Source organism: Halichoerus grypus, chromosome 2 (genome assembly GCF_964656455.1).
Source record: "Halichoerus grypus chromosome 2, mHalGry1.hap1.1, whole genome shotgun sequence".
NCBI lineage: Eukaryota > Metazoa > Chordata > Mammalia > Carnivora > Phocidae > Halichoerus > Halichoerus grypus.
The window spans coordinates 123,537,166-123,556,352 of NC_135713.1; the positions used below are offsets into that span (position 1 = coordinate 123,537,166).

The 19,187-nt window shown below is 38.7% G+C and overlaps 1 protein-coding gene across 2 annotated transcripts in view; it reads left to right on the top strand.

Moving 5' to 3' along the window:
- Positions 1-18,867, top strand: part of MACROH2A1 (macroH2A.1 histone) — a 57,138-nt gene extending 38,271 nt beyond the window's left edge. Inside the window, exons 5-6 of one of the 2 annotated variants that reach the window (XM_078067493.1) lie at positions 18,117-18,227; positions 18,772-18,867. In XM_078067493.1, coding sequence (XP_077923619.1) covers positions 18,117-18,227; positions 18,772-18,783 — 123 coding nt within the window. In that variant the 3' untranslated portion in view covers positions 18,784-18,867. The remainder of the gene's footprint in view (positions 1-18,116; positions 18,228-18,771) is intronic. The other variant, XM_078067494.1, reaches the window with a different exon arrangement.
- Positions 18,868-19,187: the final 320 nt, after the last annotated feature.

A 19,187-nucleotide genomic window follows, 5' to 3' on the forward strand; every position in this document is an offset into this window, starting at 1 on the left:
CACTTAGTTGCCTTGGCAGAGGCCCCTCTGTTCTGTAGATGGAGGGCTAACTGCCGACTGCTGTAGGGTGAGTGGGGCAACAGCTTAAAAACATTTTTTTTTTAATAACACATTCTGGACTTCCTTTGAATATATTTGTGCATTCATGATACATATTCTGCTTAAAATTTCCATCTCCTATCCGCTCTAGCACTGTTTTCCAGTTTTATCGAGATAGGCTTGACATACAGCATTACATACATTTAAGGTATACAGCATAAGGACTTGACTTACGTCGGTTATGAAATGGTTACCACAGTAAGTTTAGATGATATTTATTGTGTCATGTAGATACAAAAAAAGCGTTTGTTTTTCTTTGTGATGAGAACGCTTAGGATTTACTCTCTTAATAACTTTCAGATATACCATGCAGCATTGTTAACTATAGTTGGGGTGCTGTGCATTACATCCCCTGTACTTCTTTATCTCATAACTGGAAGTTTGTATCTTTTTTTGTAGTGTTTTTTAAAAAGAGTATAGTTGACCTACAATGTTAGTTTCAGGGCGTACAGCATAGCGATTTGTCTTCTCTGTATAGTTCACTGTGTTCACCCCAAGTGTAGCTACCATCTGGCATTGTGCAACCTTATTATAATACCATTGATTTTATTTCCTCTGCTGAACCTTTTATCCTTTTGACTTAGTCTGTAACTAGAAGCCTCTACCTCCTACGCCCCTTCACCCATTTTGCCCACCACGCCGCCCACCTCTCCTCTGGCAGCCTGATGTTCTCTGTATTTATGATTCTGTTTCTGCTTTTTGTTTTATTCATCTCTTTGGATTTTTAGATTGCACATGTAAGTGATACCATACGATATTTGTCTTCTCTGACTTATTTCACTTAGCGTACTATCCTCTAGGTCCATCCATGTTGTTGCATATGGCAAGATGTCATCCTTTTATATGACTGAGTAATATTCCATTGCCTCTGCATGTGTATAATATATGTATATGCCACTTCTTTATGCATTCATGTACTGATGGACACCTGGTTGCTTCTCTGTCTTGGGTATTGTAAATAATACTGCAATAAACAATAGGGGTGCATATATCTTTCCAAATTAGTGTTTTCCTTTTCTTTGGGTACATAACAAGTGGTAGAATTACTGGACTGTATGGTAACTGTATTTTTAATTTTTTGAGGAGCATCCATATTGTTTTGCATAGGGGCTGCACCAATTTACATTCCCACCAACAGTGCACAAGGGTTCATTTTTCTCCACATCCTTGCCAGCAGTTGTTATTTCTTGTCCTTTTGATTTCAGCCGTTTTGGTAGGTGTGAGGTGATAACTCATTGTGGTTTTGATTTGCATTTCCCTGATGATTAGTGATGTTTAGCATCTTTTCATGTCTGTTGGCCAACTGTATGTCATCCTTGGAAGAATGGCTATTCATGAAACCCACTTTATTGAGAGTTTTTATCATGAATGGATGTTGAATTTTGTCACATGCTTTTTTTTTTTTTTGCATCTTTTGATCCTCTCGATCATATAATAGTTATCCTTCATTGTGTTGATGTGGTACATCTTGTTGTTTGATTTGCAAATATTGAACCATCCTTGCATCCCCAGAATAAATCCCACTTGATCATGGTAAATGATCTTTTAAATGTATTCTTGAATGCAATTTGCTAATATTTTGTTGAGGATTTTTTATCTATGTTCATCAAGGATATTGGATTTTGGGCACCGGGACCCTGCTCCCATCCACCTATGCTACCAAAGTTTGGGGGAAATGTAAACCATGGCACTAACCAGTTCCTCTAACCTGGAAAGAGTTCCAGCAGCTCCCCTGCCATTTGGTAGAGTTCTAGGGCTGGATCTTTTATATTCTAGCTGCTCTCTTAAACCAAGGCTATTTTTTTCAGTGCCCCAGGGCAGAGAAATCTGCTCTTCAGTGCCTCAGTTCCTTCCTACCACAGTTCATAGCAGCAAGGGTGGGGGTTCCCTTCATTATCATGTCTCCCTCTCTTTTGCTGTTTGTTCTCTATGTGTTCTCTTTATGTTTTGTTGTGTAGAAGCTGTTCAGTCAGCCCTCAGTTCTTCAGAAGGAATTGCTATATCAATAGGTGTAGATGTGGGCTGTCTGTGGTGGAGGTGAGTTCAGGGTCTTCCCATATCACCATCTTGGACTGGAACTCTAGGTGAAAGTTTGTACCTTTGGACCACTGACATCCAAGTCCCCCATAAGTACACAACTATAAATAAAAAAATGAGGTATAGGGCCTTAGATGGAATCTGAGCAAGTTAAGGGACCTTTTTTTTGTTTTCATAGTACATTTAACTTCATTGGGGTGTATATATTTTTCTTTATTTTTGTCTTAACATTGTGTTTGATTCATTTAGGTTATTGTATGTAGCAGATAGCACTAAGTCAGTGCATTTCATGGTTGGAATTTACCACCATGTGGTTATCCATTCTGCTCTGGAGATATTTAAGTTGTTTCCAATTTGAGGCCAGATTCCTGCTACAAAAGTACATGCTTTTTGGTGCACACATGTTGTATTGTCTTGGGAGAATACCTTTAAGTGGAACTGTGGTATCACAGGGTATTTATATGTTCAGCTTTAGTAGAGAGTGCCAAATAGTTTTCCCAAGTGGTGGTAAAAGTATGTGGTCCCAGTGCAGCAAATGGGAATTCCAGTTCTATATTCTTGCCAAGGCAGGCTAATTTGAGAATTAAATTTTAACCATTCTGGTGGGTGTGCACTGTCCTGATGACCAGTTAGCCTTAGCATCTGCTCAAACAAATTTTGGCCCTTTGGATAATTCCTTTTGTGCTAGTGTTTTGTGCAGTTTAAAAAAAATAGGATTAGCTATCTATTTTAAATGAGTTACACAGTACTACTTTTTATATGGATATGAATTCTTTTTTTATTGAGATAGAATTGGCATTTAACATTACAGTCATTTGGGGCGCCTGGGTGGCTCAGTCGTTGGGCATCTGTCTTCGGCTCAGGTCATGATCCCAGGGTCCTGGGATCGAGCCCTGCATCAGGCTCCCTGCTCAGCGGGAAAAGCCTGCTTTTCCCTCTCCCATTCCCCCTGCTTTTGTTCCCTCTCTCGCTGTGTCTTTCTCTGTCAAATAAATAAATAAAATCTTTAAAAATAAATTACAGTCATTTTAGGTGTACAGTCTGACGATTTGATATTTGTTTTTTATTTTATTATGTTAGTCACCATACAATACATCATTAGTTTTTGATGTAGTGATCCACGATTCACTGTTTTCCTATAACACCCAGTGCTCCATGCAGTACGTGCCCTCTTTAATACCCATCACTGTGCTAACCCATCCCCCCACCCCCCTCCCCTCTAAAACCCTCAGTTTATTTCTCAGAGTCCATAGTTTCTCATGGTTCATCTCTCCCTCCGATTTCCCCCCCGTTCATTTTTCCCTTCCTTCTCCTAATGTCCTTCATGCTATTCCTTATGTTCCACAAATTGACTTTCTCTGCTTGACTTACTTCACTTAGCATAATCTCCTCCAGTCCCGTCCATGTTGATGTAAAAGTTGGGTATTCGTCCTTTCTGATGGCTGAGTAATATTTCATTTCATTGTATATATGGACCACATCTTCTTTATCCGTTCATCTGTTGAAGGACACCTCGGCTCTTTCCACAGTTTGGCTATTGCGGACATTGCTGCTATGAACATTGGGGTGCATATGGCCCTTCTTTTCACTACATCTGTGTCTTTCGGGTAATTTATATATTGCCAATGATCACCACAGTATGTCCCGTTAACATCTATCACCATACATAATTACCAAGTTACTTTTCTTAGGAAGAGAACTTTTAAGGTCGACTTTGTTAGCAACTTTCAAATAGGCAATACAATATTACTGACTATAGTCACCATGCTTTATATTACCTCCTCATGACTTCTTTCTTTTATAACTGAAAGTTTCTAGCTTTTGACCTGCTTCATCCATTTCACCTGCCTCCCACCCCCACCCCCTGCCTCTGTCAACCATCAGTCTGTTCTCTGTATCTAGAAACTGGGCTATTTTCTTTTTTTTTTATGATTCCACCTATAAGTGTGAACAAACAGTTATTTGTCTTTCTCTGTGATGTATTTCACTTAGTATAATGCCCTCAAGGTCACATCCTTCTTTTTTATGGTTTAATAACATTGTATTTTATATAATTATATATAAATGTATATAAATGTGTGTATATGTATACATAAAATAATTTAGGAGATATGTATAATAAGACATATAAAAATAATAGGACATATTATATATGTAAGGACATATATATTAGAATATAAAACATGTTAGTATATGTAATATATAAATATCTTTATCAAATTTTCACATTTTCTTTGTCCATGTTTCCATTGATGGATACTTAGGTTCTTTTCATTACTTGGCTATTATAAATAATGCTGTAGTAAAATGGGGGTGCATATTATCTTTTTGAGTTAGTGTTTTTGTTTTCTTCAGAAGTAAAAATTGCTGGGTCATATGGTCGTTCTATTTTTAATTTTCTGAGGAACCTCCATACTGTTTCCCATGGTGGCTGCACCAATGTACATTTCCACCAACAGTGCACACGGAGTTCCCCTTTCTCCATGTCCTTACTGACACCTGTTATTTCTTGTCTTTTTGATAATAGCCTAATAGGTATGCGGTGATAGCTCGTTGTGGTCTAGATCTGCATTTATCTGATGATTAGTGATGTTGGCGCACCTTTTCATGTATTTGTTTGCCATCTGTATGTCGTCTTTGGAAAAATGTCTACTCAGAATCTGACCACTTTTTTTAGTTTTGATTTAAATTCCAGTTAGTTCACATACAGCATAATATTAGTCTCGGGTGTCCACTGTAGTGATTCAGCACTTCCTTACAATACCCAGTGCTCATGACAAGTGCCCTCTTTAATCCCCCATCACCTTCTTGACCCATCCCCTCACCCGTCTCCCCTCTGGTAACCATCAATTTGTTCTGTAGAGTTAAGAGACTGTTTCTTGGTTTGCCACCCTCTCTTTTTTTCCGTTTGCTCATTTGTTTTGTTTCTTAAATTTCACATATGCGTGAAATCATATGGTATTTGTCTTTCTCTGACCTGTTCCACTAAGCATAATATTCCTAGCTCCATCCAAGTTGTTGGAAATGGCAAGATTTCATTCTTTTTTTTATGGTTGAGTAATAATCCATTGTGTATATATAACACATCTTCTTTATCAATTCATCAGTCAGCGGACACTTGGGCTGTTTCCGTAATTTGGCTATTGTAGATAATGCTGCTGTAAACATGGGGGTACGTGTATCTCTTTTAATTAGCATTTTCTATTCTTTGGGTAAATACCTAGCAGTGTGATTGCTGCATCATAGAGTAGCTCCAATTGTAACTTTTTGAGGAAGCTCCATACTGTTTTCCAGAGTGGCTGCACCAGTTTGCATGCCCACCAACAGTGCAAGAGGGTTCCCCTTTCTCCGCATCCTCGGAGGAACGTTTTGTTCCTTGTGTTGTTGATTTTAGCCATTCTGACAGGTGTGAGGTGATAACTCATGGTGGTTTTGATTTGTGTTTCCCTGATGATCAGTGATGATGAGCATCTTTTCATGTGTCTGTTGGCCATCTGTATGTCTTCTTTAGAAAAATGTCCATTCATGTCTTATGCCCATTTTTTAATTAGATTGTTTTTTTGGGTGTTGAGTTTGATAAGTTCTTATATATTTTGGAAGCTAACTCTTTATCAGATATGTCATTTGCAAATATCGTCTCCCATTCCGTAGGTTGCCTTTTAGTTTTGTGGATTGTTTCCTTCCCTGTGCAGAAGCTTTTTATTTTGACGCAGTCCCAATAATTTATTTTTGCCTTTGTCTCCCTTGCCTCAGGAAACATATCTAGAGAGAAGTTGCTGTGGCTGATGTCAAAGAAGTTACTGTCTGTGTTCTCTTCTAGGATTTTTATGGTTTCAGGTCTCACATTTAGATCTCTGACCACTTTTTAATAAAAAAATTTTTTTCCTTTTGTTATTGAGTTGTGTGAGTTGTTTACATATTCTGGATATTAACCCCTTATCAGATACAGATCTTTGACTTATGATGGGGTTGTATCCTGATAAACCCATTTTAAGTTGAAAATATCATTAAGTTGAAAATGCATTTAATATTACCTAACCTACCAAACATCATAGCTTAGCCTAGCCTACTGTAAATGTGCTCAGAACACTAATTTGCTTACAGTTGGACAAAATCATCTCACAAAAAGCCTATTTTATAAGAAAGTGTGGAGTATTTCAAGTAATTTATTGAATACTATACTTAAAGTGAAAAACAGAATGGTTCTGTGGGCACAGAATGATTCTGTAAGTGTATTAGTCATTTACCCCCATGATTGTGTGGCTGACTGGGCACTGTGGCTAGCTCTTGCTGTCTAGCATCACCAGAGAGTATAGTGCTGCACATCGCTAATCCTAGGAAAAAATCCAAATTTAAATTCGAAGTATGGTTTCTACTGAATGTATATTGCTTTTGCACCACTGTAAAGCTGAAAAATCCAAAGTCAAACCATGGGACGTCAGGGACTGTCTGTATATGATTTGCAAATTTCTCTAAAGGTTGACTTTTCATTTTGTTGATGGTTCCTTTGCTCTGCAGAATCTTTTCAGTTTGTTGTAGTCCCACTGTTTATTTTGCCTTCATTGCCTTTGCTTGTGATACCATATCCAAAAAATCATCACCAAGACCAATAACAAGGAGCTTACGATCTGTTTCCTAGGAATTTCTGGGTTCAGGACTTAACATTCACATGTTTAATCCATTTTGAGTTAATTTTTATGTATGATGTTAAATGTTGGTACGGCTTCATTCTTTTGCATGTGGCTGTCCCATTTTCCCAACACTGTTTAATTGAAGAGACTGTTCTTTCCTCATTGTATATTCTTAGCTCTTTTGGCATGAATTGATAATATATATGTGGGTTTATTTCTGGGCTCTCCATTCTGTTCCATTGGTCTATGTGTCTGTTTTCATGTTGATACCATACTGTTTTGATTATTATATCTTTGTAATATAATTTGAAACCAGGGAGCATGATGCCTTCTCTTTCATTTTTTGCCAAGATTGCTTTGGCTTTCAGAGTCTTTTGTGATTTCATATAAATCTAAGGATTGTTCTGTTTCCTTGAAAAATGGCACTGGAATTTTGATAGAGATTGTATTGAATCTATAGATTGCTTTGGTTGGTATGGACATTTTAACAATTTTAATCCTTCCAATCCATGAGTACAGAATCTCTCTCCATTTATTTGTGTCTTCTTCAATTTCTTTCATTAATGTATTACAGTTTTCAGTGTACAATATATAGTTTTCAGTATATAGTTTTTTGCCTTTTTGTTAAATTCCTAAGCATTTTATTTCTTTGATGCAATTGTAAATGGGATTGTTTTCTTAACTTCTCTTTCTGATAATGTTATTAGCATATGCAAATGCAACAGAATTCTATATATTAATCTGGTATCCTGTAACTTTATTGAATTCATTTATTCTAACAGGGTTTTGGTGGAGTCTTTAGGGTTTTGTATATATATAATATCATGCTGTTTGCAAATAGTGACAGTTCTACTTCCCTTCTGATTTTGATGCCTTTTATTTATTTTTCTTGCCTAATTGCTTTGGCTAGGACTTCTAATACTATATTGAATAAAAGTGGCAAGGATGGGTATTGTCTTGTTCCTGATCTTAGAGGAAACACTTTGAGTGCTCATTTTCACTAATGAGTATGATGTTAGCTTTTGGCTTGGCATTTATGGCCTTTATTATGTTTAGGTATGTTCCTTCTATACCCAGTTTTTGAGAGCTTTTTATCATAAATGGATGTTGAATTTTGTCAAATGCTTTTTCTGCATTTGTTGAGGTGATCATATGCTTTTTATCCTTCATTTGTTAATATGGTGTATCACCCTGATGGATATTAAACCACCCTTATATCCCCAGAATAAATCCCACTTGATCATGGTATATGATCCTTTTAATGTATTGTTGAATTCAGTTTGTTTGTATTTTGTTGAGGATCTTGCATCTGTGTTCATCAGGGATATTGGCCTATAATTTACTTCTCTTATGGCATCCTTGTCTGGTTTTGGTATCAGGGTAATGCGGGCTTTGTAAAGTGAGTTTGGAAGTGTCCTCCTCTTTTATATTTTGGAAGAGTTTGAGAAGGATTGGTATTAATTCTTCTTTAAATGTTTGGTAGAACAGTGAAACCTTCTGGTCCTGGACTTTTGTTTGTTGTGAGGTTTTTGATTACTGATTCTGTTCCTTTACTAGTAATCCATCTGTTGAGATTTTTATTTTTCTTCATGATTCAGTCTTGTGTGTTGCTAGGCTTTGGTCCATTTCTTCTAGGTTGTCCATTTTTTTGGCATATAATTTTTCATAGTAGTCTCTTAATGATTCTTTATATTTCTATGGTGTCATTTGTAACATCTCTTTCATTTCTGATGTTATTTATTTGAATCCTCTGTTTTTTTTCCTTGGTGAGTCTAGCCAGAGGTTTGTTGATTTTGTTTATCTTTTCAAAGGGCTAGCTCTTACATTTATTGATCTTTTCTGTCTTTAGGCTATTTGTTTCCACTCTGATCTGTGTTATTTCCTTGTTTCTACCAACTTAGGGCTTCATTTTTTCTTTTTTTTTTTTTTTTTTTCTGGTTTCATCTGGTGTGAGATTTCTCCTGTTTTTTGAAATAGGCCTGTATTGCTATAAACTTTCCTCTTAGAACTGCTTTTGCTGCATCTCATAAGTTTTGGTATGTTGTATTTCCATCTGTCTCAGGGTATTTCTTGATTCCTCTTTTGATTTCTTCTTTGACCTATTGGTTGTTGAATAGTGTGTAGTTTAATCTCCACATTTCTGAATTTTCCAGCTTTTTTCTCATAATTTTTCTCTAGTTTCTTGGCACTGTGATCAGAAAAGATGACTGATATTTCAGTCTTCTTAAATTTATTAAGACCTGTTTTGTGGCCTAAAATATGACCTGTCCTGCAGAGTGTTACATGTGGTTATGAAAGAAATGTGTACTCTGTTACTTTTGGGTGGAAAGTGTTCTGAATATATCTGTTAAGTCCACCTGGTCTCATAGGTCATTTAAGGCCAGTGTTTATTGATTTTCTGTCTGGTTGATCTATCTATTGATGAAAGTGGGGGTATAAAATCCCCTATTATTATTGTATTGCTGTCTGTTTCTCCCTTTAGGTCTGTTGGTGTTTGCTTTATATATTCATGTACTCCTAGATTGGGTGCATAAATGTTTACAATATTTATAAAATACATATAGATATTCTCTTAGTGTCTGACACATTTATCATTATGTAATACTCTTCATTATCTGTTATTGTAGTCTTTGTTTTAAAGAATATATTGTCTGATATAAGTATAGCAACCCCTGCTTTCTCTTGGTTTCCATTTGCATGAAAAATCTTTTTCTGTCACTTCACTTTCATTGTGTCTTGTCCTTGCTTATAAAGTGTGTCTCTTCTAGGGAGCATATCGATGAGTCTTGTGTTTTTATCCATTCAGTCACTGTATGTCTTTTGATTGGCGAGTTTAGTCTATTTACATTTAAAGTAATTATTGACAGATATGTACTTGTCATTTTGTTCATTGTTTTCTGGCTGTTTTGTAATTCCTCTGTTCCTTTCTTCTCTTTCTCTGCCTTTGTGATGTGATGATTGTCTTTAGTGGTGTCATCTTTTGTGTATCTTCTATAGGCTTTTGCTTTGTGTTTACCATTAGGCTGATATATAACAACCTATTCACAGTCTGTTTTAAGTTGGTAATGTAAGTTTGAACACATTCTAAAGCTCTGCATTTTTACCCTCCCTACACTTCATGTTATCGGTGTCACATTTTATGTCTTTTAATCTCATGTGTCCCTTAACTAATTATTGTACTAATTGTTATTCCACTTTTGTCTTTTAACCTTCATATTAGCTTTATAAGAGATTAAGTCACTACCTTTAGTATATACTTACCTTTACTAGTGAGAGTTATACTTTCATATGTTTTCCTATTACTGAATAGCACCCTTTCTTTTTAGCTTAAACAAGTCCCTTTAACATTTCTAGTATGGCCAGTTTAGCGGTGGTGAACTCTTTTGGCTTTTTGCATGTCTGGAAAATTATTTCTCTCTCAGTTTCAAAGGACGGTTTTGCCAGGTAGAGTATTCTTGGCTGGAAGTTTTTTACTTTCAGTACTTTGAATATATTGAGCCACTCCCTTGTGGCCTGCAAATTTCTGCTGAAAAATCTGCTGATAGTCTAATGGAGGTTCCCTTGTATGTAACAAGTTGTTTTTCTCTTGCAGCTTTTAAGATTCTCTCCTTGTCTTTAACTTTTGACATTTTAATTACAATGTGTCTTGCCATGGGTCTCTTTGGGTTCATCTTTTTTGGAACTCTCTGGGTTTCCTGTCAGGATTTCCTTACTTTTTATGGCTGAATGTTTCCACAGTTCTTTATCCATTCATCCGTCTGTGGACACTTAGATTGTTTCTTTGTGTTGGCTGTCATAAATAATGCTGCTATGATCATGAGGTGCAGTTACCTCTTTGACATAGTGTTTTTGTTTCCTTTGGTTATATTCCTAGAAATGGAATTGCTGGATCATATGGATTCTACTTTTAAATGTTTGAGGAAGCTTCATGCTGTTTTTCATAGTGGTCTACCAGTTTACAATGTGGGCAACAGCCTTAATGGAGGAGGCCATGAGCAAGTGAATCATTGCTGAAAATCACCAGTATTAATCATCACAGGCTAAGCCTTATAACTTGGCTTCATAGGCAGCTGCTGACTCATACCAGGGACACGGGAAAGCTGTCACAGCCCCTTCCTCCCAATACAACCAGCTCTATTTCTTGAATGCTTGAAATTCTGTCAGTTAAGACTTTCTTACCTCTAAAAAAAAAAAAATCCAAGTATTTTTGGGCATAAGCACTAAATCCTTATCTACTTATCAACTGCATCCCATTCCCAAGCATTTATTGAGCACCTCCTATATGCATGGTGTTCACTGGGTAGAGCAGTGATTCTCAAACTTTTTTGCTTGCCTACCTCCTACAACAATTTTGAAAACCTTTGCACCTCACACATTTAAAAATTTGACAGCTAAACTTTTGATAATAAATATAAATATCTGTGTAGGATATAATTTTTGATATATAAAAACCATTTCATCACTCATTTAAGTGTATCCAAAGAAATCGAAATACTGTGTTGATTTGGAATACCATCATCATTTTTTTTATTATGTTGTGTTAATCACCATACATTACATCATTAGTTTTTGTTTGTTTGTTTGTTTTAGGATACATTCAGTTTATTTATTGCAATTGTTTGATATATCTTAGGTCCCTTTTTTTTTATTATTATGTTAATCACCATACATTACATCATTAGTTTTTGATGTAGTGTTCCATGATTCATTGTTTGCGTATAACACCCAGTGCTCCATGCAGAACATGCCCTCTTTAATACCCATCACCAGGCTAACCCATCCTCCCACCCACCTCCCCTCTAGAACCCTCAGTTTGTTTCCCAGAGTCCATAGTCTCTCATGGTTCATCTCCCCCTCCGATTTCCCCCCCTTCATTCTTTCCCTCCTGCTATCTTCTTCTTCTTCTTCTTCTTTTTTTTTTTTTTTAACATATAATGTATTATTTGTTTCAGAGGTACAGATTTGTGATTCAACAGTCTTGCACAATTCACAGTGCTCACCATAGCACATACCCTCCCCAATGTCTATCACCCAGCCACCCCATCCCTCCCACCCCCCACCACTCCAGCAACCCTCAGTTTGTTTCCTGAGATTAAGAATTCCTCATATCAGTGAGGTCATATGATACATGTCTTTCTCTGATTGACTTATTTCGCTCAGCATAACAACCTCCAGTTCCATCCACGTCATTGCAAATGGCAAGATTTCATTCTTTTTGATGGCTGCATAATATTCCATTGTATATATATACCACCTCTTCTTTATCCATTCATCCGTCGATGGACATCTTGGCTCTTTCCACAGTTTGGCTATTGTGGACATTGCTGCTATAAACATCGGGGTGCACGTACCCCTTCGGAACCCTACATTTGTATCTTTGGGGTAAATACCCAGTAGTGCAATTGCTGAATCATATGGTAGCTCTATTTTCAACTTTTGGAAGAACCTCCATACTGTTTTCCAAAGTAGCTGCACCAGCTTGCATTCCCACCAACAGTGTAGGAGGGTTCCCCTTTCTCCGCATCCCCACCAACATCTGTCGTTTCCTGACTTGTTAATTTTAGCCATTCCGACTGGTGTGAGGTGATATCTCATTGAGGTTTTGATTTGGATTTCCCTGATGCCGAGCGATGTTGAGCACTTTTTCATGTGTCTGTTGGCCATTTGGATGTCTTCTTTGGAAAAATGTCTGTTCATGTCTTCTGCCCATTTCTTGATTGGATCATTTGTTCTTTGGGTGTTGAGTTTGATAAGTTCTTTATAGATTTTGGATACTAGCCCTTTATCTGATATGTCATTTGCAAATATCTTCTCCCATTCTGTCTTTTGGTTTTGTTGACTGTTTCTTTTGCTGTGCAAAAGCTTTTTATCTTGATGAGGTCCCAATAGTTCATTTTTGCTCTTGCTTCCATTGCCTTTGGCAATGTTTCTAGGAAGAAGTTGCTGTGGCTGAGGTCGAAGAGGTTGCTGCCTGTGTTCTCCTTTAGGATTTTGATGGACTTCTGTCTCATATTTAGGTCTTTCAACCATCTTGAGTCTATTTTTGTGTGTGGTGTAAGGAAATGGTCCAGTTTCATTCTTCTGCATGTGGCTGTCCAATTTTCCCAACACCATTTGTTGAAGAGACTGTCTTTTTTCCATTGGACATTCTTTCCTGCTTTGTCGAAGATTAGTTGACCATAGTTGAGGGTCCATTTCTGGGCTCTCTATTCTGTTCCATTGATCTATGTGTCTGTTTTTGTGCCAGTACCATACTGTCTTGATGATGACAGCTTTGTAATAGAGCTTGAAGTCCGGAATTGTGATGCCACCAGCTTTGCTTTTCTTTTTCAACATTCCTCTGACTATTCAGGGTCTTTTCTGGTTCCATACAAATTTTAGGATTATTTGTTCCATTTCTTTGAAAAAAGTGGATGGTGTTTTGATAGGGATTGCATTAAATGTGTAGATTGCTCTGGGTAGCATTGACATCTTCACAATATTTGTTCTTCCAATCCATGAGCATGGAACGTTTTTCCATTTCTTTGTGTCTTCCTCAATTTCTTTCATGAGTATTTTATAGTTTTCTGAGTACAGATCCTTTGCCTCTTTGGTTAGATTTATTCCTAAGTATCTTATGGTTTTGGGTGCAATTGTAAGTGGGACCGACTCCTTAATTTCTCTTTCTTCTGTCTTGTTGTTGATGTATAGGAATGCCACTGATTTCTGTGCACTGATTTTATATCCTGCCACTTTGCTGAATTCCTGTATGAGTTGTAGCAGTTTTGGGGTGGAGTCTTTTGGGTTTTCCACATAAAGTATCATATCATCTGCAAAGAGTGAGAATTTGACTTCTTCTTTGCCGATTCGGATGCCTTTTATTTCTTTTTGTTGTCTGATTGCTGTGGCTAGGACTTCTAGTACTATGTTGAATAGCAATGGTGATAGTGGACATCCCTGCCATGTTCCTGACCTTAGGGGGAAAGCTCTCAGTTTTTCCCCATTGAGAATGATATTCGCTGTGGGTTTTTCATAGATGGCTTTTATGATATTGAGGTGTGTACCCTCTATCTCTTTACTCTGAAGAGTTTTGATCAAGAAAGGATGCTGTACTTTGTCAAATGCTTTTTCTGCATCTATTGAGAGGATCATATGGATCTTGTTCTTTCTTTTATTAATGTATTGTATCACATTGATTGATTTGAGGATGTTGAACCAACCTTGCAGCCCAGGGATAAATCCCACTTGGTCGTGGTGAATAATCCTTTTAATGGACTGTTGGATCCTATTGGCTAGTATTTTGGTGAGAATTATTGCATCCATGTTCATCAAGGATATTGGTCTGTAATTCTCCTTTTTGATAGGGTCTTTGTCTGGTTTTGAGATCAAGGTAATGGTGGCCTCATAAAACGAGTTTGGAAATTTTCCTTCCATTTCTATTTTTTGGAACAGTTTCAGAAGAATAGGTATTAATTCTTCTTTAAATGTTTGGTAGAATTCCCCTGGGAAGACATCTGGCCCTGGGCTTTTGTTGGGAGATTTTTGATGACTGCTTCAATTTCCTTAGTGGTTATAAGTCTGTTCAGGTTTTCTATTTCTTCCTAGTTCAGTTTTGGTAGTTGATACATCTCTAGGAATGCATCCATTTCTTCCAGATTATCTAATTTGCTGGCATATAGTTGCTCATAATATGTTCTTATAATTGTTTGTATTTCATTGGTGTTGGTTGTGATCTCTCCCCTTTCATTCATGATTTTATTTATTCGGGTCATTTCTCTTTTCTTTTTGATAAGCCTGGCCAGGGGTTTATCAATCTTGTTAATTCTTTCAAAGAACCATCTAGTTTCATTGATCTGTTCTACTGTTCTTTTGGTTTCTATTTCATTGATTTCTGCTCTGATCTTTATTATTTCTCTTCTCCTGCTGGGTTTAGGCTTTATTTGCTGTTCTTTCTCCAGCTCCTTTAGGTGTAGGGTTAGGTTGTGTATTTGAGACCTTTCTTGTTTCTTGAGAAAGGCTTGTATTGCTATATACTTTCCTCTTAGGACTGCCTTTGCTGCATCCCAAAGATTTTGAACAGTTGTGTTTTCATTTTCATTGGTTCCATGAACATTTTTAATTCTTCTTTAATTTCCTGGTTGACCCATTCATTCTTTAGTAGGATGCTCTTTAGCCTCCATGTATCTGAGTTCTAGTTTCAAAGCATTGTGGTCTGAAAATAGGCAGGGAATGATCCCAATCTTTTGGTACCGGTTGAGACCTGATTTGTGACCTAGGATGTGATCTATTCTGGAGAATGTTCCATGGGCACTACAGAAGAATGTGTATTCTGTTGCTTGGGGATGGAATGTTCTGAATATGTCTGTGAAGTCCATTTGGTCCAGTGTGTCATTTAAAGTCTTTATTTCCTTGCTGATATTTTGCTTAGATGATCTGTCCATTTCAGTGAGGGGGGTGTTAAAGTCCCCCACTGTTATTGTACTGTTGTCAATGTGTTTCTTTGCTTTTGTTATTAATTGCCTTATACAATTGGCTGCTCCCATGTTAGGGGCATAGATATTTACAATTGTTAGATCTTCTTGTTGGATAGACCCTTTAAGTAGGATATAGTGTCCTTCCTCATCTCTTATTACAGTCTTTGGTTTAAAATCTAATTTGTCTGATATAAGGATTGCCACCCCAGCTTTCTTTTGGTGTCCATTAGCATGGTAAATGGTTTTCCACCCCCTCACTTTCAATCTGGGGGTGTCTTTGGGTCTAAAAATGAGTTTCTTGCAGGCAGCATATCGATGGGTCTTGTTTTTTTTATCCAATCTTATAGCCTGTGTCTTTTGATTGGGGCATTTAGCCCATTATATTCAGGGTAACTATTGAAAGATATGAATTTAGCGCCATTGTATTGCCTGTAAGGTGACTGTTACTGTATATTGTCTGTGTTCCCTTCTGGTCTATACCATCATCATTTTAAAAGTATACAGACAAGCTCTTTTTTAACAAGTGGAAAATTCACATTACTTTTCTCCTTGAGCCCATATGTCCCTTTCACTTGTCCCACAAAATTTTATCCTAATGCCACACATTTAATGTTGGTGGTAGTATTGTATTGATCTTCACAACAAAAATAATGTATATAAATTTAAATTTTCTTGGAAAAAATTTGTGATCATAAAGGCACTAAATGTTATGGATTCTACAGGATTGGATAGTTATCACACTTATTAACACACAATTGATCAAACCAATAAATATTTTATAAATTTAATAACTATTAAGGAAAAAATATTCTTGGAACTGTATCTTATGGGATAGATGGAGATACAGTTTTTACAATTAACTCAAGTTCATAAGATAGTGACTTATTGCTAAAATGAAACAGGGTTCAGCATCCTGTATTTGTATATTTACAGGTATAAGTACTGGGAATGTCTTGTTCACAAAAAATAAGTGGGAGTGGAAAGGATTTTGTTAAAGCAACATCGCTCAGTCCTCTGAACTCTTGAGTTAAGTGCCAACAGTCACCTAGTAATTTGTCATCAATTCGTTTAAATGCATGTTTTATTTTACAGTTGTTTTAGATTGACAGAAAAGCTACAGAGACAGTACAGAGAGTTCCTCAATACCCCTCACCAGGTTCCCCATTGTAACGTCTTCCATCATCCCGGTACATTGGTCACAACTAAGAAACTGGCGTTGGTACATTACTATGAAGTCCATCAGTCTGTTCTTCAATGATCTCTCAGCTGTTAAGTCAATTTGGTATTTCTCCCATTTTATTGAAAGCACAGAATTAGAAACATCTGAGTAGTGAAAGGATTTGTCACTCTGCCTTTCCCTTTCGTGTTTCCTGGAAAGTATATCAAAAAAGGCTTACTAAGACTTATCACGTAACTGTAGGTTATACCTTTCACTGTTGGATTCTCTTTCACTTGTCAAATCTGGTATACTGAAAGAATTAGGAAAACCATAATGGTGATCATTTTAACATATCTTTGCTAATGCTGTGTCTCTTGATAAAATGCTTTTTGTATTAGCATTTATATTCAAACCTTGGAGCTTCAGATTTAGCTCATTTAATGTTCAGAAAATGTTCCAGCTTGGCCATAGAACTTAAACGTTAAAGCAGCCCTTCTTGTTAAAGCAGACTGTAAAACTAGAATATCTTTTCAATGTAAGCAAAAATGTTAATATGTGAATGAATGTGAATCCCTCAACAGGCATGTGGACAGGCACAGACCTTGCCCTGAGTTTGCGGTCCAGAGCCTTCCTTAGGAAGGCGTGGCCATTTGGAATACCTGTCACCCCCTGCTTTCTTGGTTTGCTCACACTCGAGCAACCCCGCAAGAATGATGTACTTTAATAACTGGGGGGGGGGGGGGGGAGAGGGAAAAGGTGGAGTGTCTGAACACAAACTACCATTCATTGTTCCCACTCTCCTCAGTCTATGACATCTGAATGCAGACATCCCCAAATGAGCCAGAATACCCATTTCTCATATGGTTCTCCTACTTAACAGAAATGCATGAAAGACTTGTAAAGCCCTGTATCCCTACTCCTGGGGTGGCGGGGGGGGGGTGGTGCCAGGCCAGTAATGGGAAGTGGGACAAGGATGGTGGTGCAAGGAGATGGGGCATGAGACCTCTGTCACAGGTGCACATCACTCAGGGCAGATCAGTTTCAGGAAAAGTCCGTTAGAAAGTTGAGGATCTGGAAATGAATGAAACCTCTCTGGACAATAAACCTTGCAGGGCTCTTGGGAACCCCAGGGTATACATACTTGAGTCTGGTTGGGACAAGGAAGAGGCCCAGGAGCACACTGATAGCCGTGCCCACTCACTGGGGCTCACCAACAGCCACCGCGGGGATCCTTCTCCCAGGCTGGTTTTCTTGAAGGACAGTCGGGAAGTGTCTTACCTCCTGGGCTGGGGAAGGTTGGAGGGTTATGGTCCTTGGTCTTATGTTTGGCTCTTTGAGAACTCGTGATCAGGAACAGTTTGCTTTTTCCCCTCAAACTTGAATAATGTGCACACATCTAGAAAGCAAAGACCCTTAATTAAGAGACATTTAATTGGTCTAAATTTATGAAAATAGTTGTTGTAGATTATCACTCCACAGTGAAGTTTTGCCTTTGAGTAGCTCTGTTTTGAGATTACAAAGTGATGAAATGACAACTAGCACTCTTGGGAGAGCTCCGGGACTTCCCAGAGCCTGTGGCTCCCACCTTGAGAACGGCCGGAGACCGGGGGTGCTGTGGGTGCCTGTTTTCTGCAGGATGATGGGCAGGGCCCGGGAGCCGCCTCCCTGTTAGCACAGCCCACATTCCTTGGGTGTCTGCCTGTGCGGGCCTCCTAGTGACTCTTGTATTTGTGCAAGAAGAAGCAGGGGGAAGTCAGCAAGGCCGCCAGCGCCGACAGCACCACCGAGGGGACGCCGGCCGACGGCTTCACGGTCCTCTCCACCAAGAGCCTCTTCCTCGGCCAGAAGGTAGGCAGACGCGCGGCCTCGGTCGGCTCACGGCCCTGGGATAGATGGGTGGAGGCCACCTCTGCTGCGGGAAGGCCCCGGGATTCCCGGAGGCCGCTCCTGGCCTGGTGGGTGCGGGTGGAGGAGTGGGCGGCCGGGGCTGGCGGGGTGGCCTCAGGGAGGGCCGCAGCAGGAGCGCTGGGGGAGGCCGTCTCGGCGGGGGGGATGAGGAGATAGTGCTAAGCAGAGGGAAGGCCCTCCTGGGGCGGGGGGGGGGTGGTGGTTCTGGACAGCCTGGGGTTGGTCTGCGGAAGGAGCTGCTAATGTGGGACCAACGGGTCATCAGGTAGCCCCAGCCAGAAAAACAGCCCGAAGTCAAAGCTGGGTCTCGGAAAAGGAAAGGTCTAGCAGGCAGCCCGCTCGCTGCGGTGGGCCCTGCAGGAAGAGCCTCTGATCGGGGGCGGGATTGTTTCTAGACGTCCTTAGGTAACGGGTACACTGAGCCACCTCTCGACTCCTCAAGCCAATCTTTTGTTTGTTTTAACCGTGGGCACTGTATTTTCAGCCATCCCAGTGATGCAGCTTTGCCAGGACGCCATGGTTTTGTAAAAGATGATTCACTTTTGTTCAAAATAAAAATGATGCAAAGGCTTTTAAGACCTGAGAGTGAGAGTTAATTAATATTTCTCTATTGACACCAAAAAAAAGGGGGGGTTGGAGAGAGAGGGAATTCCACTTCTCTTAATTTTTTAATCCTCCATGAAAGAAAATGAAAGGCATGAATTTGACCTTCCGTGTAAATTGCTTTGTGGCTAAACAACTTGGTTCTGAAGCTGCATCATTTTTACAACCTCACTGTCAATTTTCTTTCGCATCTCAAGTGACACAGCCCTCCTGCTCCTGCCTTGCAAACGCTCCTTCTCCCCTTCCCCCTCCTTCCTGTCCTGATTGCACTCAGGCTCTCATGATGCAATTCCTGTG